The sequence below is a fragment of the Apodemus sylvaticus genome, chromosome 20, assembly GCF_947179515.1.
Source record: "Apodemus sylvaticus chromosome 20, mApoSyl1.1, whole genome shotgun sequence".
In the NCBI taxonomy this organism is placed as follows: Eukaryota; Metazoa; Chordata; class Mammalia; order Rodentia; family Muridae; genus Apodemus; species Apodemus sylvaticus.
This window is the reverse complement of record NC_067491.1, coordinates 23,266,545-23,289,296: the sequence shown is the minus strand read 5'-3', so window position 1 is coordinate 23,289,296 and position 22,752 is coordinate 23,266,545. Positions and strand designations below refer to the sequence as shown.

General features: G+C 43.2%; 1 protein-coding gene across 2 annotated transcripts in view; it reads right to left on the bottom strand.

Annotated features, from left to right (window-relative positions):
* Zdhhc17 (zinc finger DHHC-type palmitoyltransferase 17) overlaps positions 1 to 9,919 on the bottom strand; it is a 61,731-nt gene extending 51,812 nt beyond the window's left edge. For both annotated transcript variants that reach the window (XM_052164989.1, XM_052164990.1), the window contains exon 1: positions 9,719 to 9,919. In XM_052164989.1, the coding sequence (XP_052020949.1) occupies positions 9,719 to 9,811 (93 nt within the window). In that variant the 5' untranslated portion in view covers positions 9,812 to 9,919. The remainder of the gene's footprint in view (positions 1 to 9,718) is intronic.
* Between the last annotated feature and the right edge of the window lie 12,833 nt (positions 9,920 to 22,752).

Here is a 22,752-nt window from a genome sequence, read left to right as displayed (position 1 = left end):
TAGGGAGTCTTCAATCATGGTAAACATGCATCCATTAAGATCCATAGGCTGTACAACCTCTAGAATGAGCCTTAAATATGAAGTATGGCCTGGATGGCAGTGGCACACTGATAGAAGCCGAAACCCTGTCAAAGGACCTCTCTGCTGCCGCACGCTGCTAATGGGAATCACAAAGACGTGGGGGAAAGCGGATAAGGGAATTCACCGTACCTCCTGCTCAATCAACTCTGCAGAATCTAACTTAAGCCAAACCTAAAATAACTAAGAAAAAATAAAACTGTACATGATTACAAACAGCATGGATGAAAACATCTGCAACCACAGCTATCTGGTATCTACCAAACAATAATCAACTTTGCAACTTTGATCACGTTGAAGTATGATATAAATAGAGGGGCAAAGTGGGTTTATACGCACTTCTGCTGCTTACCAGCAAGTCTGACTCCCACATACACCAATTATCTCATTTGTAAAACAGGCACACCAAGCAGTGAAAATCAAATAAACGCATCTGTTAAAGTGTTTAGAATGCTAGGTGTGGAGGTCTGGTCGGCGGCTATGTATTATAATGCTAAATTCTGAAGGTCTAGACCTAAGAGCAATTCTCACTTTACAAGCTTTTGTTGTGCAAAACCCAGTTCCTCAATTTAAAACTGTTGGTTAAGTAAACTGGCTTCAGCCAATTACAGGAAGGATTTGAGGTGGGTTTGGAGTTTCCTGGTTGGAGTGGAAACGTGGTGAGAGAGAAGGCGCCAAGAGAAGAGGTTCTATGAGCACGTGGCCAGGAGAAACAGTGTGGACCCTGGGGGGAGAGGGTAGCCAGGCCAGAAGTTAGAAAAGTAGCTTAGGGTTCCGCCCTTCCCCCCCATAATTGTCAAAGCCAAATAAAATAACCAGATAAGCCAAATAAAATAAATCAGAGTCTTGTTTATTTGTAAGCGAGTTGGGGATACGTTTAAGTTGGCGGTGCTGTGCTCAGCTCACTGTTACATGTCAGTGTGTGCAATTATTGCTGTTATTATGTGTCACGCTGAAGCAATAACATTAAATAACTGTCAAATCAGTCCCGTCCTCCTGTATACAGCGTTGTCCGGGAACCAATACGAGGACTGAGGGGTGGAGAGCGCAATGGAGGCACTTATAAGAACACCTTGAAATGTTTTAAAACAAATATAAGGTAAGGCCACACAGCAGAGAATTCCGGAGGAAGCATGTTTACTGTGGGAAAGGTCCCTTCAGACCTGAGTATCCACATACATGTTTCAACTACCCCAGGTCCCCCATGAACACAGACCTGACAGAGTTAAGATAGGAGATATTGAGCTTGCAATATGTTGAAATGTTCCTTAACATAAATTTCTTGGCGTTTCTATGCATCTTCTTCTGAATCAGAGGTTGGTAAGGTATAGCCCCATCATCTGAGTTTACAATAGCTGCTATAGGAACAGCACACATATTGCTTACAGCTGCTTTATACAACAGCACAATCCAGCAATTACTATGGTAACTGTACAGCCTGAAATTTTGAAAAAATACTATAACTATGTGGCACTGCACAAGAAGGTTTACAAATTCCCAGTCATAACACATGACACCCAGTTGGTCACTGGAAATTGTATTCAGTAGTTAGCACAACTAAGTTATGCTACCATCTCAGAACATGCTTGATAAAGAGAAATGACATTTGCACATAAAGAGCTCACAGTACTCTAAGTCAGACATGGACTTGTCTGCCCACATATTCTTCCCCAGCTCCAGTGACATCGTCCTAACCAGCAACTGCTATCCTGGTTAAGCAGGCTCAGAAACTAAATCTGAGCCATTCAACACTGCCTCTCAGTGTGGAGAGAGAGACAGCACGCAGTCCCTCTCCTCTCTTCTGAGATGGTCTGAGCAGTCTGGACCAAAAATAAATAAACCTGGCTTCGGTGTCTATATCACAGAGTAAAGAAAGCTGTTCTCCATGGAGCAGGAGAACACAGTTGAAAGGAAGAGAGGTGAGAGTCTCAGTCCAGGCTGCGGCTGTCTGTCCTTCAGTGCAACTGCGCCCTGACATGACTTTATGGGGGATCTGAGATAGTAAATTAAATCCTCCCTTTACCCAGCTAATCTTTAAGTTGTTGACATTTACAACCAGAAGTTTCTAATAAAGTAACAGCAACTCCATAATCAGTGTAAGAACGAGATTTCCCCCTATGAAAATAGGGGTAATCACATTAGTTTTGTTCATCCTCATCAAATCCTTCATAAATTACAAAGTGGCCATAATCAGGAATCATTCACTTGGGTTTCCCCCTAGAACATGGCAGCGATTAAAAACATAAGCCATTTGGCATCTGGAAGCCTCCGGCCCCACACAGCTATCCATCTCATCCCCACACTGACTCACGAGGGAGGGACGCTCACAAGTCCTTTTTGTACTCTGACTTACCAAAGAAAGACTCTATCTGGCAGGTATTAACTCTAAAGAAAGCAGAATCCATTCGGAAAGGTTTTTTTTTTCTTTTTTTCTTCCACATAGAAAAAAAAATACAGCCGGGCGGTGGTGGCGCTTGCCTGTAATCCCAGCACTCTGGGAGGCAGAGGCAGGCGGATTGGATTTCTGAGTTCGAGGCCACCCTGGTCTACAGAGTGAATTCCAGGACAGCCAGGGCTATACAGAGAAACCCTGTGTGTGTGTTGGGGGGGAAATACAGTTTAACCCTTTGCAATCCGAGGCATGGCCTTGCTTGCAGTTATTTCCTTTCTCAGAAGGCTGAGGGTTCACTGTACTTTCTTCCAACTCAGTCACTAATAATTCTCTTTTAACAAAACCCTAAAAGAAGGCATTGTCCTAGAACTGGATAAATAAGCCACTGAGCAGAAATTCTTATTCATATATTTTATAAATATATCATCCTGAAGCATGACCTTCAAAACTCAGATTTAAGATACTTGATTTATTTACTCTTAAACTTTCCACGTGTAACATTTAATAGTAAGATAACGGTCGGACACTTTTAAAGAGAACGTCTGCATCTTAACAGTAAATACCTACCTTTATGACTGACATTGAGGTCGTTTGGAGTTCTTTGTAAAGCACATTACATTTAATATATCTTTATAGTTTTGCTACATTAATTCCGTATCTGGGTGGGGTGCCACGGCCCTCACGTGCAGGCAGTTTCAGGAGTTAGTGCTCTCCTTCTACCATGTGGGCCCTGGGACTGAACTCAGAGAGTACATGCCTTTACTTGCTCAGACACCTCACATTTTTAAGACGCCTTAACTGTCCAACCGCAGAACCCTCAACAACTCTAACAGCCTACCTACAATCCATTCTTTTAATTTAACACACACACACACACAAACACACAACCTCATTCATCTTTGTCTATCCTGAAATATCTCAAAACCTCTAGTCTTCTGTTTCACAGTGTGTTGCTTCGTACACTTCATCCCTCTGTGGCTTCAAGTCTGTGACAAAGTCACACTCAGATGTTCTACAAACACAGCTTAAGACCATAAAGTAAAGCAAACAGGCTTATCTTAAAGTCCTCTAATTATTCTCAACACAACCAGTATTACAGTTATCATTCAGTCTGTGATCTCTACACAGACACACACACACACACACACACACAGAAAGCTATTGCTCAATTTGAGATGTTGTTTCTTAATACATTAATAGCTAAGATCTACTTTATTTATCAATGGATAGACACAGGACTTTGCATAAATTAGCTCATTTAGTTATTACAATAATCTCATAATATTATAACTTGGTGTTGGCTTAGAACACAAGAGTTCAGAAGTTTGTCCAGGTCACACATGTAATGTAGTAAGCAGCAGAGTTGGGATTTGAATCAAGCACCCTAAGATCACTTATCAGTCGTGTGTATAGTTTTCTATCTACGTACTCCAGAGTTAACTCTTAATACTTTTAAGATAATTCCCACAAATTATTATGATGAAGATTTGGGTATTCTAGTTTCATTTCTGATGCTTTGATAAAATGCCCTAACAAAACGACAACTTAGGGGAGAAAAGGGTTTTTTGTAGCTTGTGATTCCAGGCTACAGTCGGCCGCAACAGGGAAGTCAAGAAATGGGGAACTTGAAGCCACTGGTGACGTGCACAGTCAGAGCAGAGAGAATGGATGCACACGCGCCTCCTATTGCTTAGCTAACGTTATAGGTCCAGGACCCAAGCCCTCAGGAACGCTGACCCCAGCCACTTTCATCAACTAACAGACAAGGCATCCTGCAAAGCCAGCCTAATCCAGACAGTTCCTCAGTGAGACTTGGGGGACTCTACATGTGTGGAGTTGACAATTTAAATAAACCACACCCTGGGCATGGAGCCCTTACCTGTAACCCAGTTACTGTAGGACAGGCAGAAGAATCCAAAACTCAAGGTCATCCAACACTACACAGTGAGCTAGATCCCAGCCCGTATGACACAAGACCCTATCTTAACAACAAATGACGTTAAGATTGGGAAAAATAAAATACAGGACAGAAAAATGACATTTCCTCCTCAAAGTAAAAAATCTGGTTCTACTACTTTTCAACTTTGGATTTATCTATAAGGTCAACAATCTTATTTTCATTTTATATAGACTTAGTTATTATCATGTCTTTAAAATCTAAATTACAATTATGATTTACAGCATTTTTGCTTCAATTAAAAAAAAAAGAAAAAAGAAGGTTGGAAAAGCAGCTCAGTTGAGAATACGTGCTGGTCTTCCAGAGGCTCCATGACCAGCCCCAAGCTCCCAGCCTCCCAGGAGAGGCTCTGTTCCCTTCATCCGGCCTCCGTAAGCGTGCATGCATACTGACACAAACAAACAAGAAAAATACAGCTTTTCTTTTTTTTTCTTTCTTTCTTTTTTTTTTTGTTTGTTTTTTGAAAGAGGGTCTATCTTCATAACTCTGGCTGTTTTGGAACTCTGTAGACCAGGCTGGCCTCAAACTGAAGAGATTCATCTGCCTATACTTCCAAGTACTGGATTTAAAGGTGTGTACTATTACATCCAATTAAAAAAATCCTACAAAGAAAAAAGGCACCCTTAAGGCATACAATCTACTGTCCACAAGAGTCTGATGACAGAGCAGCCAGTAACCTAATAGAAGAAGATCCCGTCTGCAGACACCAGTTTATACACATAAACAAATCTATCTCTAAATACGTAATAGGATGAAAAGTGCAAATGGAAAAAGGCATCCCTCCTAGAGCCTGGAAGAGGAGACCAGGAAGAAAGCCTGTGAGATGGCAGGGACAGTTACACTTTACTTCAACATTCGACAGCCAAATCATGAGAAAACAAAATGGACAAAGACAATGTAAACTAAAGCGATACCAATTAAAAGACACGCACAGATGTGCAGGATGGATGGATGGACACACACAGACAGATGGACACACACGGACACAGTGGTCAGGGATGCGGGAAGCAGGAGGATGAAGCACCACATTTTGAAAACAAGGGGAGAAGTGGAGAGAAAAGTGAGAGCCCAGGCGATCCAGTGCAGCTGTCAGATTCCTGACACAAGGAGCTCCAACCAAGGGCTGGCAGAGGGCTGTGATTTCCTTCCCCTGAAGCGCTGAGCTGATCCGCTGAAGCCCGGCTACTATGAAACAAGAGGCCGCAGGTCCGCAAAGCAACATATGGTCCTCCCAGTTTTCTAATGGGTTATTCCGAGTGACAGCAACCTGACACAGCAAGCAGGCTACTGCTCCATGCAGCACTGACATGGTCTCCACGGAGATACTCAGATAGTCTAAAATATTACTATGTGCATAGCAGCTAGATGTTCAAGTTGATTATCCTACCCCCCCCCCCCAAAAAAACAAATCAAAACTTCAATCAGAACATCAGAGTTTAAAGAAATCTTGGAGATCATCTAATCTAGCCTCTTTATCTAAAAAGTAAAGAAACTAAAAGCAGCTAAATTTCTGCTAACTCAGGGTTACAGAGGCAGGACCAGCAGCACCCTAATCCCCTCACGGCCAGTTTATCCATTTCCAAATAGCCTTTAATTCTTCCTCTGTGATAAAATGAATTAGCACCTATTTCAACAGAGCAAGGTAAGATCAACTTCCCTTTCAGTATTCACTATGTGATAGGCCACTGGCTTGTCAGGTCCACGTGATGGCTGATTTTCAAACAGTAGTTTATAGCTTATCTAAAACTAACACTCACAACGGCTCTACAAGGTAGGTGAATAGCAACCCAACTTTACAAATAAGGAAAATATAGTTTGACCTCAATGACAGTAAACAGCAAAACCCACATTTAAAAAGAATAGTGCTCTTCTTGACCTTATACACACACACATACACACACACACACGCACACCTGCGTGCACACAAACACACAGACAGACACCCACACACACTTCTGAGTTTAGTACCACACCTAGTCCAAATCTGATATACAAGCTTTTATATGACTAAATGAATGGCATTTCATTTAAAAAGTAAGATTTTTTTTTAAACCAAAAATACCTCTAAAAATGTTTCACTGTCCATGTTAACTGCATATCTGTCTTTAGTAGTGGGCAGTTTGTATACAAATTGGTGAATTAGCAATAGTGGATCCTAACCACCTATCTAGAATCTATCTATCTAACCTGGAGGGACACAGTCTTGCTGTGTAGCTCTCCCTAGCTGGAAGCTTATAATCTCTTGTTTCAATTCCTCAGCTATGTGTTTGCTGCCGTGTTTGCTAACAGCTAAACTATCCTACAAATAATTTATCCATTTAACAAATACTTAGAAACTATTTTTGTGACAGTATTAAGTCCAAAGAAAAAAGTAAAATGAAACATTTCTACAAAATGTAAATCCAATACATTAAAAACAGGTAAGCTGGGTGGTGGTGGTGTACACCTTTAATGCCAGCATTTAGGAGGCAGAGGCAGGCAGATCTTTGTGAGTTCAAGGCCAGCCTGGTCTACAAAGTGAGTTCCCAGGCAGCTAGGGCTACACAGAGAAACCCTGTCTCACCGCCCCCCCCCCAAAAAAAAACCCTCAACACATATAAATTTCTAAATCACTCAAAAAGCAAGCATCACTCTTTCTGGTGGTGTGAGTGGGAAGATGACCTCACCAGAGCCCCTAAAATGTTTTCGTTCGTGAATTCTAACAAATATTCCCGTACAGGTAAACAAAGTCTGGAAACACCGATATTTTCTGATGAACAGATAGAAGCGTTAAGAAGTTTTTACTTCGTACCATTTAATTACTAAGGATTCCAAATCAGAGCCCAGGCCTAGGCTAGGGATGAGGTGTTCGCAACAGGGGCTTGCTTGCCTAGTATGCACAAAGCTCTGGGTTCAATCCCCAGCACTGCATAAACTGGGCCTTGTGGCACATAGCTAATGCAGGGTATGAGAATCAGAAATTCAAGGTCATTCTCGGATACAAAGGGACTTAAAGCTACAGGATACCACACCTGGAAGAGAGAGAAGAGGAGCAGGGAAGGATGGAGATAAAAATGCAGCAGCTACGGAACGGTAATCCCAGTCAGTCTGACACAAATGCCTGTGTTCTCCATTAGCTCCTTAATGGGCCATTAGATAATATCATCATCATCATCATCATCATCATCCCAGTTTCACAAACTCTATAGACAACCAGCATGCCCTGCTCTGCTCCTAGCAAACTGTAAGGAATGGACCACCACCAGGTCTACCGCAGGTGCAATAAACCAACCACAGAAAATAATGATGATTTCAGTCAGCCCCCAAAGTTCCAGAACTTAAACTTACTAAACCTAGTGCTTACTTGGTAAAAGAAATCTCTATCTTACCATTATCAACTCTAAACAAGAGGGAAGCTGATTTTCTAGTAACATACCATCTGTTAAATAACAGACTGATGCCACCGTAAGTTCAAACTCTCTATTATACCGAGCAATCTCTACATTTATTAGAAGGTTTAAAACAAGAACAAAAAAAAACAAAACTGTTTTGAGACACAGAGTCACTATGCGGCCCTGGCTAACCTGGAACTTGCTATGTGGACTAGTCTGATTTCAAACTCAGAGACATTCCTGACTCCCAAGAATTGGGTGTGAATGACCACGCCCTGCAAAATTGTGTTTGGGTAACAACAACATACACTTTTATAAAGAGGAAAGATTTTTAGTTTTGTGTACAGTTTGGTCACATTGAGCCACCAGCTAGCCTCCAACTCATCACACTGGGTTCAAGAGCTTTGAACTCCTACTCCCTCTCCCTCCAAACACCCAGTGTCACAGTACATTAAAATACATAGAACACCTGAAGTGCTTGAGATATACACTCGGGAACAGATGAACCAAAATTATCCTTTATCCCAATTACACAACATCTGAAAACTTTCTGGACATATTTTTAGGGCCTAGGTATAAGCCAAAAGAAATCTCTCTAATGCTAATTCTAAGTTTGTTACCACTTTAATTTTTCAAAGTTTCTTCTTACTGCATAGCTGTGTCAGAAACCCAAAATGGCCTTTTCTAATGAGACTTGTCCCAGCATATATTTCTAAGAAACTGTCTCGTTTTGTGTGTATGTATGTGTGTGTGTATATATATGTGTATATTTACATATGTGTGTAATATATATTGCATGTATGTATGTGAGAATATATGATCAAGTTATGAGATAACGGAGTATTATACGAAAGTGGTCCTTTGTATTCACAATTAAAAAAAAAAAGCACGACAAAAAGCCAGAAAGAAATAAAATCAATCTAATGCAAAGTAACTATGTTTGTTCACCCTGTGGCGAACATTACGGATCTGTGCACAATCCTCAGCCTCAAAACACGACCAGAGTTCTGCAGGAAGCTGCGCTACTCTTTCCTGCCCTCCCCGCATCTCACCGTGCACGGTTAAAGAAACCTGGATGCACAAAGAATTGCTTCCAGCCCTTAAGTAAACACAAACTCCGCTACAAACTGGGAGGTAAACAACTGCAGAACCTGACTGATCTGGCAAGGAAAACTGTTCACTTCCGTGAGAAGATACAAAAGAAACGGTGGGAAGCGTGTTGCGCGGTCTACCCTCCCCAACAGTCCCAAAACGGCACTACTTTATGACAAGCTACTGTGTGCATGGGTTTATTCGCGAAAGTTCTGACCCTCTCTCCTTTTGGTTTTTTGGTTGGTTTGTTTTTGTTTTTTAATAGCTTAAGGGCAGATACTCAAACACCGAAATTCGCCGCCCCCAGCGGCGAGCTAGTTGCGATCGCATATCCTGGAAGGACATCACTTTGCCCAAGAAACTACTCTCCCCGGGTACGAGTGAACGAATGGGAAGGGCAGTGTCATTCACCAAGAAAAGAGGGGACGAGAAGAGAAAAACCAGCAGCAGATTGGCTTCCTCCCCTCCCTGGAGAGGCTTGGAGCGAGACCAGGGGCTTCAGCCGAGGTTCCAAAGTGTCAGCAGGCCCCCGTCGTCCCTGCACCCGACCGCGGGCAGCGACAAAGCAGGACCACCGCCATCCGCACCTCTGTCCTCCAGGCACCGCCAGGGACCGCGTCCCAGAGCCCGCCCCGGCCGGGCCCGCCCCGCTATCTCCTCCCCCGTTATCCGCTCGCCGCGGCGCTCGGGCCTGGACTCGCTTCTTCAGCCTCCCCGGGTCCCGCACAGGTCATCGCGCGGACGCATCGGCCGCAGCCCCGGGGGACGGCTGAGGGAGCGAGGCCGCGGGGCCGCAGGCCCGGGAAGACGCTCGGCGCGGTCCCTCACCTCCGGGTGGAGAAGGGGCACGCAGCCCGTCTCGGTATCGTACTCATCCGGGCCGTCCGCCATCTTGGTGTTAAATCCCTCCTCCCGCTGCATGCCGGGAGAAAGCGTTTCAGCCTCGCGGGGCTCGGCAAGGCGGAGGGCGAGCGCGAGGGCGAGCGCGAGCCCGGATGAGGGCGCCGCGGCCCGCCGCCTCCTCCTCCTCTTCCCCCGAGCCCCCGGGACGCCCCCTCAGCCCCTCCCGCCGCGGAGGGCGCGGGTCCCGATGTGCGTGCGCCGGCCCGGCCCGAGCGGGAGTGCGCTCTCTGCTGCACTGCGCCGGGGCAGCGGACCGCGCTGGGCGTGGGCGCCGCGGCCCGGGGGCGGGTCCCGGTCGGAGGCCGATGCTGCCCGGCTCCGGCCACCCGGGAAAGGCCGCGCGCGCGAGACAGCACCGAGATCCAGAGCTGCGCAGGGCAGGGTCCGGAGCCCTCCGAGGCCTTAGGGTGTGACCCCGGGAGACCGAGGATGCATTCTCCTCGCCTCCGAACCAATGCCTCGGGGACAGCGGGAGAAAGCTTCCTGGAAAAGCTTTTGTTATGTGATGCCCTCTTGGCGATTGAGCTAAGGCAGTTTTAAATCCTTGTTTTTGACAAGGTCAAAGCCCCACACGTTCCCATCTGCTACATTTTAATAGGGACCCGGGAATTCAAAAATGAAACCTTTTAGAATGGAAGCTCTAGAGTGTGACCCAGATAAAAAATGATTAAAGCCGCCCTTAAGAGGATATCGGGGCTGGGAGGGGGCTGATGGAACAACGGCAGAAAGGATTTGTTTCTGGTTTGGACTGCTAGGGATTGTAAATCTCTACAGCACGAGAGCACGTTTAGCAGAGAGCGATCGTGAAACACGACAGAATAGAGATTCTGATACTAACCAGTCCCCTGTCAAAGCCAAATTCAGCCAAAGATCACCATTCCACCAAAGATTCCAAGGGAAAGCTGTAGTCGGACAAAACCAGATTTAATAGTAAATAGGAAAAAAGAGATGGAAGAGGAAACCCCTTTGTAAGGTTATGTTCCCGCCAAAAGAATCTGAGGAGGGTCTGGGGAGAGCTGAGATCGGTTCTGGATTGGACATCATCGGTTCTGAGGAGGTGAGGAAAAACAGGAAGAACACGCATTGGACGAGATTATGAGGCTAGGACAGTTCAATACTAGTCTCTGCCAGTAATAAATGAAAATGGCAAAGTAGACCTAGTATTCATCGGTAAAAAGGACGGTAATCACTCAGAAAGGATGAATATGCTATTTCATAGCTGCTTCTGGTGGGGGAAAGCAGCGATCTCTGTTCTTTTTGGAGCTGGCTGTTTCAGTGTATCCTCTCAGCACGGCTTTTCCTTCCAGCACGGACCGATTTTCTTTTCTTTTTCTTTCTTTCTTTTTTTTTCCCCCCTGGCAGAAACCAGAAACTATGCAAATCTAAACAGAATTCCTAGTTCTCCGTTTACAGCACACAAATTTATTTTCAGTCATGTGTCAGCACGGACAGAATCTTTTATTACTGGGATATTACAGGATCAATCTCCTTACCCTTAGGCTTTTTGCATTTACTCGAATCTAGAAAAAAAAAAAAGAGTAAAGAAATAGTTGAGAGGTTGTGGCATTTAAACAAACTTGAAGTGAACGATAAAACTAGGCATGGAGAACAAAAACAAACAAACAAAAATGTCAGGAATGCCCATGAGTTAGAAGTATTAGTGCAGGTATATGGCGGGAATCTTCATAAAAGAGATGTTCAACCTGGGAACCCTGGGTTCACAGAGTGCTTTGGTAGAACGACCAAAGCCAATTGAATCAGCAAAATCTACCATTTAGCCCACATGGTAATTTGAAAAGATGTAGGTTAACTAGATATCAAAATTAAGTAAATCAAGAGATTTCAATTTTTTTAATGTAGTTTTGGGTTTTGGGGGTTTTTTTGGGGGGGGCACCTTCTTTCTGTCCACTACAAGTCAATCTGCCTTCTCCACAATGCTCCCCATGATGCTTGACTTCACTCAGCCCAAGAATCAATGAAGACAAAGATAGCTGAAACCTCCAAACCATAGACCAAAATTAATCCTTCCTCAACTGGAAAAAAAAAAAGAAAGTCTAGGTCTCTACCTGGAAAACCTGGGCGCCTGAGCCTTCTTGCTCAGCCACCACCGGACATAGACTTCTCACTCATCATTGTCGTTATTTGACTGACTCTTGGAGACATTTGTGTTTGTAGCTTCTGAGAAACCTACAGCTTCCAGAGGAAAAAACATTGCTATTAAAAGTGACTGAAGGAAAAGCAACACAGAGAATGAAAAATGCCATGTCTTCCGTCCTCGCCTCAGTACAGCTGAAATAAATAATTAATACTGGAGGAACAACTGGCAATCCCAGAGCAGATGTGTCCATTTTCATTTTCATAAATAGAGGCACACTCAAGACATGGCGTCTACAAGCCAGCCTGGCCCTTGTCACCTGATTCAAACAAAAGGCCAAGAAAGAGCAGCTGCTCTTGGGAAAGCATGCCAAACTGAACTAGGCTTAGTAGGGCGGAAATGAAGCAGTTGGATCTGTTCAGACTCCACCTTGGGAATCGCAGGGTTCTTATCTAAAAGCCTAAATCTGATAATGTTTTCATGAGACGGTCAGTACAGCCGGTAAATATACTGTTCCCATGGATGACGAAAGAATGGCGTCCGCAGATTAAAAAAAAAAAAAAAAAAAAGGAACAAAGTTCAAAGAGAGCCACCAAAAGAACTGCAGAGAATTTAGATAGAGGAACCTTGGAAGGCACAGGCTCCAGGTGGTGTAGACATGGCTTCAGAGGGAACCTGAGAGACAGCACAACCTAAACACAACTTTAGCCACCGCCTAGTATCACTCCGGTTTTACCATCTCACAATGGGTAAATGATGGGAAGCATAGAAACCCTCCGAAAGTCACACAACCAGGCTGTAACAGAATCCCATTAGGAAGTCGTCCAAACTTCCTGGTCGGCTCCTTCACCGCCATCCCAGGTTTCTTCTGTAGCAATTATCTGCGATAAGTTTTTTCATTCATTGGGGGTTTTTTTTGAAAAAAAAAAAAAGGATAGATACGTGTGTCTGCATGTGGATATGAGCATGTGAGTGTAGTTGACCATAAGGGCCAGACATTGGAGTCCCTGGAGCTGCAATTACAATTTGGTTCTAGGAGGCAAACTCGAGTGCTCTGCCAGAGCAGAAAACGTTCTTAGCATTGAGCCATCTCTCGAGCCCCTATTCCTTGTTTGTTTTTTAATCACAGTAAGAGCATTTAACATGAAATCTGAACTGTTAGCTACATAGCATAGCACTGTTAACTACAGGCAGAACTTGTCCACGGGACCCCTTGATCCTCTGGCAGTTGATACAGTGTAGACACACTGAACAGTTGATACAGTGTAGACACACTGAACAGTTGATACAGTGTAGACACACTGAACAGTTGATACAGTGTAGACACACTGAACAGTTGATACAGTGTAGACGCACTGAACAGTTGATACAGTGTAGCCGCACTGAACAGTTGATACAGTGTAGACGTACTGAACAGTTGATACAGTGTAGACAGTGTAGCCGCACTGAACAATTGATACAGTGTAGACACACTGAACAATAGCTCTCTGTGTCTGTCCCCTCCCCTAGCTCCTGCCAACCCCCTGCCATGCTTCCATCAGTTTCACTGTCTTCATATGCCTTATATAAGCAGAAGCATGCACCATTCCTTCTATGACCAGCTTATTTTACTTAACACAATGTAAACCCAAGGTTTATCTATGTCATTGTAAGTGATAGCGATACAGTACATTGGAGTTATCAGTTCACCCCTCAGAGACTGTTTACATGCATGGCATACCTTGGCTACTGTGAACCATGTTGATTGAAATGAAAATGCTGCAGTCAATATGGAAAACAATACACACACATTCTCTCTCTCTCTCTCTCTCTCTCTCTCTCTCTCTCTCTCTCTCTGTGTGTGTGTGTGTACACACTGGCATTTATTAGAATGGCTTGCAGGCTGTGGCCCAGCTAGTCTAAAAATGATTGTCTCCCAATGGAAGGTCCAGGAATCTACTAGTTGTGCACGAGGCTGGATGTCTTAGCTGGTCTTTGCTATACACCAGAATTCCAAAGAAATAGCCTCTAACGCCAGTGAAGAAATGGACTTTTAGGCTGCCCTCAGGTGTGACCCAGATTAAAGGCGAACTTCCTACCTCAAAAGATCCAGATTAAAAATGGCTCTTCCCACATTAAATGATTTATTTATTTTTTTAGGCTGTTTATTCTTTTTTTTTCTTTTTTTATTAGATATATTCTTTATTTACATTTCAAATTATTTCCCCTTTCCTGGTTTCCCCCTCATTCCCCCCTCTCAGAAAGTTCCATAAGCCCTCTCCCCTCCCCCTGTTCCCCAATCACCCCCTTCCTGCTTCCCTGTCCTGGTAATTCCCTACACTGCTGCATTGAGCCTTTCCAGGACCAGGGGCCTCTCCTTCCTTCTTGGACACCATTTGATATGTGACTTGTGTCTTGGGTATTCCAGGCTTCTGGGCTAATATCCACTTATCAGCGAGTGCATGCCATGAGTGTTCTTTTGTGAATGGGTTGCCTCACTCAGGATGACATTCTCCAGTTCCACCCACTTGCCTAAGAATTTCATGAATTCATTGTTTTTAATAGCTGAGTAGTATTCCATAGTGTAAATATACCACTTTTTTTTGTATCCATTCCTTCATTGAGGGACATCTGGGTTCTTTCCAGCTTCTGGCTATTATAAATAGGGCTGCTATAAACATAGTGGAGCATGTGCCCTTATTACATGCTGGGGAATCCTCTAGGTATATGCCCAGGAGTGATATAGCCAGGTCCTCCAGTAGTATCAAGCCCAGTTTTCTGTGGAACCGCCAGACTGATTTCCAGAGTAGTTGTACCAGCTTGCAATCCCACCAGCAGTGGAGGAGTATTCCTCTTTCTCCACATCCTCTCCAGCACCTGCTGTCTCCTGAATTTTTGATCTTAGCCATTCTGACAGGTGTGAGGTGAAATCTCAGTGTTGTTTTGATTTGCATTTCCCTGATGACTAAGGATTTTGAACATTTCTTTAGGTGCTTCTCAGCCATTGGAAATTCTGCAGGTGAAAATTCTTTGTTCAGCTCTGTACCCCATTTTTAAAATCCCTCATAGGTGTATCAGGCTGCTTGGACTTTTGTCAATTCCAGATATAATCAACTCGACAGACATGACTTGCTATGACAAGGGTTCCCATTTCTCCATATCCCTGCAAACACCTGTTCCTTTTTTCAGTCTCTGTGTCATGTGGGTTGGTTGGTTTTTTACATTTTTTTTTAGTGTTTTATTTATTTATTAGGTTACAAAGTCGCAGGTTTTCTTCTAGCATTTCCCTCCCACACTCTTCCTGTTCGATATCCTTGATCCCACCTCTCTGATGAAGCCTTCTACTCCTTCCATTTTCCTACGGTGTGTGCTCCACTGCGTTCTCCCCCTCCCTCCCTTAAGGCCTCCTTTCCCTCCATCCACATTCACTCCCACGTATTCATATTTAACAATGAGAAGCTGTTACAGGATCCACATATGGTAGAGAACTTATGTTACTTGTCTTTCTGATCCTAGATTACCTTAATAAAATACTTTCAAGTTCCATCCATATTCTTGCAGATCTCCCAATTTTGACTCTCTTAATGGCTACATTTAAATTTCGTTGTATCTAAATACCCTGTTTTCATCATCCATTCATCTGTTTTGTACGTCTTAGCTGTCACCATTCCCTTGCCGTTGTGAATAGAGCAGTAATAAACATGAATGTGCAGATGCCTGTGGTAGGATATAGAGCTTTTGGAGCGCAGACTCAGGATAGAGTAATTAGTTCATGTGGTAATTTTATTTTGAGTGTTTTGAGAAGTGTCCACACTGATCATTAGCTTTACCCACTTACAGTTGGTTTTTCTGTTTTTTTTTTTTTTTTTTTTGCTTTGCTTTTGAGGCGGAGTCTAATGTAGCCAAAGATGACCCCAAACTCCCTGTGAATCTGAGGATGACTTACACCCATTATCCTCCTCTGTCCACCTCTCAAGTGCTGGGATAACAGGTGAGTGCCACTGTGCCCAGCTGCTTTTTGGTGTTTGATAGTGTTCATGCAAACATGTGTAGGGTTTTCATCTGAATATTCCTAAAAATTAGCAGTTTGGGGCACCTTTCATAAAACCGTTGCCCATTTGTCTAGAGACAATGGCAGAAACTGTCTTTAGAGAAGTGTTTATTTCTTGGTCCATTTTTACTGGATTGTCTGTGGTTTCTCCACTGAGTTGTAGGAGGAATTCACTGCCTGTTTTGGATATCGGCTCTGTATGATTTGCAATATTTTCTCCCCTTTCTGTAGGTTGGTTTTTCCACTTTGTTCATTGACTCCTTTGCCTTATCTGAGGAGTCATTGCCAAGCCCAATGTAAAGATTTCACATGCTTTCTTCTAGAAGTTTGTGGAGTTTGAATTATTGCATGTCCACATCATTTTGGATTGATTTCTGTGCAAATTATGAATCTAATTTCATTCTTTTTGAATGTGAAATACACCTTTCCCAGAATCATCTTTGTTCTGTCTCTCTGTCTCTGTCTCTTTCTCTCTCTCTGTCTCTCTCTGTCTCTCTGTCTCTCTGTCTGTCTGTCTGTCTGTCTCTCTCTCTCTCTCTCTCTCTCTCTCTCTCTCTGTCTCTCTCTCTCTCTCTGTCTGTCTCTCTCTGGAGTGTTTTTTGACGATGTAGAGATTGTGTGGTCCCATATGAATTCCAAGTTTTAGGATTTAACAGTTGGAAGAACCCACAAGATTGTTCTCTTTCAACCTCCTTGAAGAAATGCCCAATGTCCCTGAAATCAGCTTTTATTCTTCTGTGAGTTTTGCTCTCAGAAAAGTTTCCTCTCTATATCTTTTTTAAAAGATGTATTTACTTTTATGTACATTGGTGTTTGGCCTGCATGTATGTCTGTGTGACAGTGTCTAATCCCCTGGCCCTGGAGCTATAGACAATTGTGAACTGTGATGTGGGTGCTAAGAAATGAACCCAGGTCCCCTGGAAAAGCAGCCAGTGTTTTTAGCCAATGAGTCATCTCTCCATCTTTCCAGCCCTCCTCTTCCTATCTTAAATTCCTCATCCTGTGAGTCTTCTTTTTCTTTTCTTTTTTTTATTAATACTTTTTAATATTCTTCTCAGCCCCCCCCTTTTTTTGAGACAAGGTCTTACTAAGTTGCCCAGGTTGGCATTGAACTCATTCTGTAGCCCAGGCTAGCCTTGAACTTGCAGTCCCCTGACCTCAGCCTGCCAAGTGTCTGGGATGATAGGCCTTTGCCACCAAGCCCAGTTTTATCTTTTTTACCTAAGTCGTTCTAAGACAGGCTTAGCTTTAATAAAAACTACCAGACTGCCATTGGTAAAATCTCTAGTTTTCCTCATTTCTAATAATCAATCATATGAGAAGTATCACTACTAATGACCAAAGGCTTCCCATTAGATATTCTGTCTTTGGGGGAGAGAAGTTTAAGTATTGTGGGCATATAAAGTAATATCTAGTGTTTTCCTGGGCCGGTTTATATACTTCCAAGATACATTTGAAGAACAGGTAGACTGGCTAAAGGTGCAGTGTTAAGAGAATGAACTAAAGCCAGGTATGATGGTACATGCCTGTAATCCCAGCCCTCAGGAACGGAGGCACAACCATGTTCAAGGCTAGCCTAGGCTACATAGTGAGATCATGACTTTAAGTTAATTGATCAATGAATTCATTAGTTCCTAGATTCCCACAGAATCCAATTCAAAATGGCAGCCCAAGTCAACAATTCTTTGTCTTAATTCCTGTAAATTGAGTCTTTTTCTAGTAAATATTCTTGAAATGTGTTTTAGGTGTGAGTATATGGCACACAGGTAATAACCAGAGAGTCCAGAAGAGGAAATGCAAACTAGGGGTACAGGTGGTTGTGAGTCACCCGCTCTGGGTGATGAACGAGGTCCACTGGGAGATCAGTCAGTGCTATTAGGCAATAGATCATCTCTCCAGCCCCAGTCAACCAGTGTTTAAAGTCTAGAATGATTGCATGTACATTAATTTTTAAACAATAAAATGAGAAAACAAATAAGCTTCAGTCTCATTTGCCTCCCTGCTTACCCAACAACAGTTCCCAGAGTTCATCATGGTTAATCATTGTCTTCCTAAAACCTTAAGTCTATACAACCTTGCAGCACATAAAGAGGTGTTGGTCAGGGAGGGGCCGTGTAAAGATGGCTGTGGTTCCATTAGATCCCAAGGGAGCTGACGGTTTTCTCTACTCTAGTGGCAGTGTAGCCATTGTATAGTTGCAGTGTACTGCGCAGACTGCTCTTCCAAAGGTCCTGAGTTCAAATCCCAGCAACCACATGGTGGCTCACAACCATCCATAACAAGATCTGACTCCCTTTTCTGGAATGTCTAAAGACAGCTACAGTGTACTTACATATAATAAATAAATAAACAAATAAATAAATAAATAAATAAATCTTCAAAAAAGAAAAGAAAAAGAAAGCAGTAACAGGATGATGTTCTTAATTTATCAATTAATTTATACTGTATTAACTTATTTTATAATGTACCCTTAAAAAAAAACAGCTTTGTTTCTGCTTTTTAAAGTGTCTGTAACTGTGTGTGTCTATGTGTCTGTGTGTCTGTGCATACATGTGTATAAGGCACTGGGTACTGCATTATCTGGAGCCAGAGTTGCAGGTGGTTGTTAGCTGCCCAGTATGGGTGCTGAAGAACAAACTCGAGTGTTCTGGAAGAGAGATGTGGGCTCTTATCTCTCTACGTTCATAGACTGTACTCATGCCACTTACAAGGGAAAGGATTACACTGAGAGAGCAGGCCAGGTCACACTGGCTTGTGCATCTCCCATGTGCAGCACTTGTTTAATTTCTTCTGAGTAGTATACTCTCCCATCTTATCCATTGTGATGTAGGAGCAAGCTATTCCATATATAGCCTACTTATGTAATAAGTAAATCTAAGTTTGTGTAAGTAGCCTTTGAGGTGCACACAATGATAAAATTGTTCCACGCATGTCTCAGTCTGAGAAGAACATATGCACTTCTGCACATGTGTTCTGAAAATATGCTATCTTAACTGTGTAACTTTGTCACAGCTTTCTTCATTCTACGATATTATTAAAATTCGGTGTTTATGATCATTCACATAAGTCTTTTACATTATTTATCAATAGAAGAGTATCCTAGTTTAGAGCAACTGAAAACCTGATTGTGGTTGCTTATATAGTAGGAACCTTTGTTATTTCTTACAAGCAGTCTAGAGTCGATGTGGTCCAACAGTCTGATGACATTTAAAGTTCCAAGTATTTTTCAGGTTAGTTCAACAGCTCAGTGCTATCATGAAGATTCTATCAGATTCCTCTCTCTGCTTTGCTCTTCTCAGATAAAAGTGAGATATTTCATGTTCTCAACACGACTCTAACAGCCGTCGCTATTGCTCACCACCCAGCAGCATCGGCAGGCAAGAAAGAGACTGTTCCTTCCCACGTGCCTCCCTTTGGAGCCAGATCTCATTCCTCAAGATTTAAATACACGTGTGTACTAAACCAATCTCTGGCAAAGGAACCGAAGCCACACTGAATGAACAGGAGAAGGGCTTGTGGGTACGTCCGTCTCTCTTTTTTGCATAGCCCATGAACTATGGGTGTTGTACGTTGTATTTTTATTTTTGTTTTTAAGACTTTTTAATATCTTGGTTGTATATAAGTATTTTTGCCTGTATATATGTAAGAGCACTGAATTCAGGCCTGGTACCCAGAGAGGCCAGAAGAAGGTACTGGATTCCTGAGAACTGGAGTTTGGGGTGGTTGCAAACAACCACGTGGGAGCTGGAAACTGAAACCAGGTCCTCTGAAAGAGCAGCCAGTGCACCTAACTGCTGAGTTCTCTCTCCAGCCCCAGGTGTTATATTTGAAATGAGGGAGAGAATGAGAAATAGTCCATCTTACATATGTGTTGTTTTGGTTTTGTTGTTGAGACAGAGTTTCTCTCTGTTGTTCTGGGTGTCCAGGAATTCCCTCTCTAGAGCAGGCTGGCCTCATGCTGACAGGGATCTGCCTGCCTATACTGAGCACTGGGATTAAAGCAGTGCGACACCACCCTGGCCCATGTCTTAAGGCTCTATATCTGTGGAGTAAAGTAACACAGGATTGGAAATATTTACCAAGAACAAATTACATCTGAGTTAAACATGTACACCCCTTCTTGCCATCGCTTAAGGAATAATGTACAACTACTTCTATAGGATTTACATTGAATCATGCATTACAAGCAACTTAGAGATGGCAACGCCTATTAGAAGGTGTCTGTAGGTTACATGCAAGTTCCGTGCCACTTTACCTGAATAAAATGGATTTTTGATTTAATTAAAAATTGGATCCACGGGAGTCTTCCAGGTACCATTGTCATGTGCTGTAATGTGGAAAAATGATGAAAAAGGTGAGTTCAGTATCCAAGGAAAGGATGCTGTCAATACTGCACTAGCAGAACTGTATAGTTACAGTGGGAAACTGCGGGGCTCACAAAGTCCAAATTAGTCACTAATCTGGTTACTTAGAGGAAACGTGTACTCGTCCTTCGCTCACAATATCAACCCCAGGGCACAGAATGTTCCTGTACAAAGCTGTCTGGTTGGTGAGGACAAACAAAAGTGACCTCTTCCCAGCAAGGCTGGAAAGAGAGGAAATGAACGGGTCAGATACGGGTCAGCAATGTCTGCATACTTCACCACACATCTTCTCTAGAACTTTCAGTTGGTGGAGAGCAAATCAGGCTTAGAATGTCTCCCTGCTGGGAAGAGAGTTGGCTCACATTGCTTCAGTCTCAGGACAAGGTGTGCTACAATGACAAAATATAGCTATAACATTAGGATAATGACAAGAACATGTAAGAGAAGGTCCCTAATGGCGTCATATGCCACAGCTTAGCCTGCGGCACCTGATCCCTGCTCATCTTTTTTGGCATCCTCTGACATCTCAACCACGCACTCAATAATGCTGCTTCTCCTGTGGAATGGCCACAGATCTCCAATCTCACCAAGGCTTTTCCTAACCTCTGTTCATGTTGCTGCATCTATCTGGAACACGCTTTCCTCTTGCCTACCTAACTTCTTACATGAAACTTTAAGGCCTAACTCACACATTGTTGCCTTGTAAGAACCCTGGAGAGCATCCCTTATGCTACCTTACTTGCTATCTTTGCAAGGTTTCTCTAAAGGGGTGTGGGGGAGCCAGAAACAAGAGTTTCCTGGAATTTATTTGCTTTGTGATGTGTTTCCAGGGGACAAGAATTGGGAGTGCAAGATTAAAAGTTAAAAACCAGTAGAAAGAAAACAAAAACCAGGTAATAGGTTACAGAACACATTTACTGTTACCAAGGTGACTCCATCCTATTGGAGAGATTCCAAGCTTTGAGAATTCAGAACGACTTGCTCAAAGAAGAAGATACTTCTGTAATCTTCTTTGTCTAAGCTCTCTCTAGCTTTTATGTTTGCATGGAAAGGGAAGCCTCGGGATTGGAAACAAAGGATACACGCTGCAGCAATCATGTGTCATCTTGGCTCAACTGGTTACTATGGATACAAATTGCTTACAAGGTGTCTGGTCCATTCCACAGTGTGTTTTATTCAGTCTGCCTGGAGCCTGCTTGTATCTGTCACAGGGTCTTCAAGGCGATGAGTGAGGGTGGGTGAACATGCCCATGAGAGAGCAAGTCTGATAGCACTGGAGGAACAGGTACAACCTTTGACTGGTTTCACTCAAGGCTTGGTATTTTCATCCCATTCAGCACTGACTGGCTAGGTGGCTCTTTGTCTCAGAGGGTATGGAGCAATTAGTCTTCCAGAGTAACAGTTGTTACCTTTTCCCATTTATAGTTATCATTCAGGGCGGTCACTCTGAGAGTCTCAGTCAGCATCATGTTGTTGTCCCAAGGTAATCTACCAAATTTCACGTTGTTCCAAGTGCTAGGAACTATTTATGTTGTGCCAGAGAATAGGAACTTTAGCCTACGTCTGTGGCAATAAAGTGTGTGTATACTGCTCTGCCTCCTACATAAAAGGCAACTTTTGTCCCCCTTTATTAGCAGGACTGAGAAGAATCTATTCCCAAGAGCATTAACCACAAGCCAGACAACTTATTTTATAGTAAGTAGTACACACCCAACAAAGCAGCAGAGATTGGAGCCGTCCTTAGGTTAAGTTTCCAGTCGTCTGCCATGGTTTTCAGTGATGAAGTTTGCTTTTTTGCAGTGATCAAACAGGCTCAATAACTGACTTGAACAAGAAGATGATGAATCCCTAGCCAGGGGGTGCTGGTGCACCCCTTTAATCCCAGTACTCTAAGTTCAAGGCCAGCCTGGTCTACAGAGTGAATTCCTGGACAGCCAGGGCTACACAGAGAAATGCTGTCTCGAAAAAACAAAACAGAAAACAAAACAAAACAAAAGAATATGATAAATATCAAAAAAATCCACATACGAGTCTTTTACAGAGATAGGAATTTCTATGTTTCCCTCCCAGCTGCCGTAGTCAATCTGATTTACTGTTTTACCTAGAGAAGGCACGCAGATTCAGGGTTTTACCCAGAGAAGGCACGCAGATTCAGGGTGTTACTCAGAGAAGGCACGCAGATTCAGAGTTTCCCACTGTTTCTTTCTTTGCTTTTCCTATATCATAATAATTTGCTACACAATAGGGAAACCAATACAAGAATCCCACCAGTTGCTACCTACGCATCATATACATCTCAGCTTGACATTTAGGAATATCAATGGGGTGAATCTCTGACTCCCCTAAGGTGAGCTTGGCTAGCTGGTCTCCATGAATACCCACTCTGTCTGCAGGCTATGATGGTACGTTCTGTCTCCCAGTCTGATGTCAGCTCAGAACTGTATCCCACAGGCCTTGAAATGTTTGCATG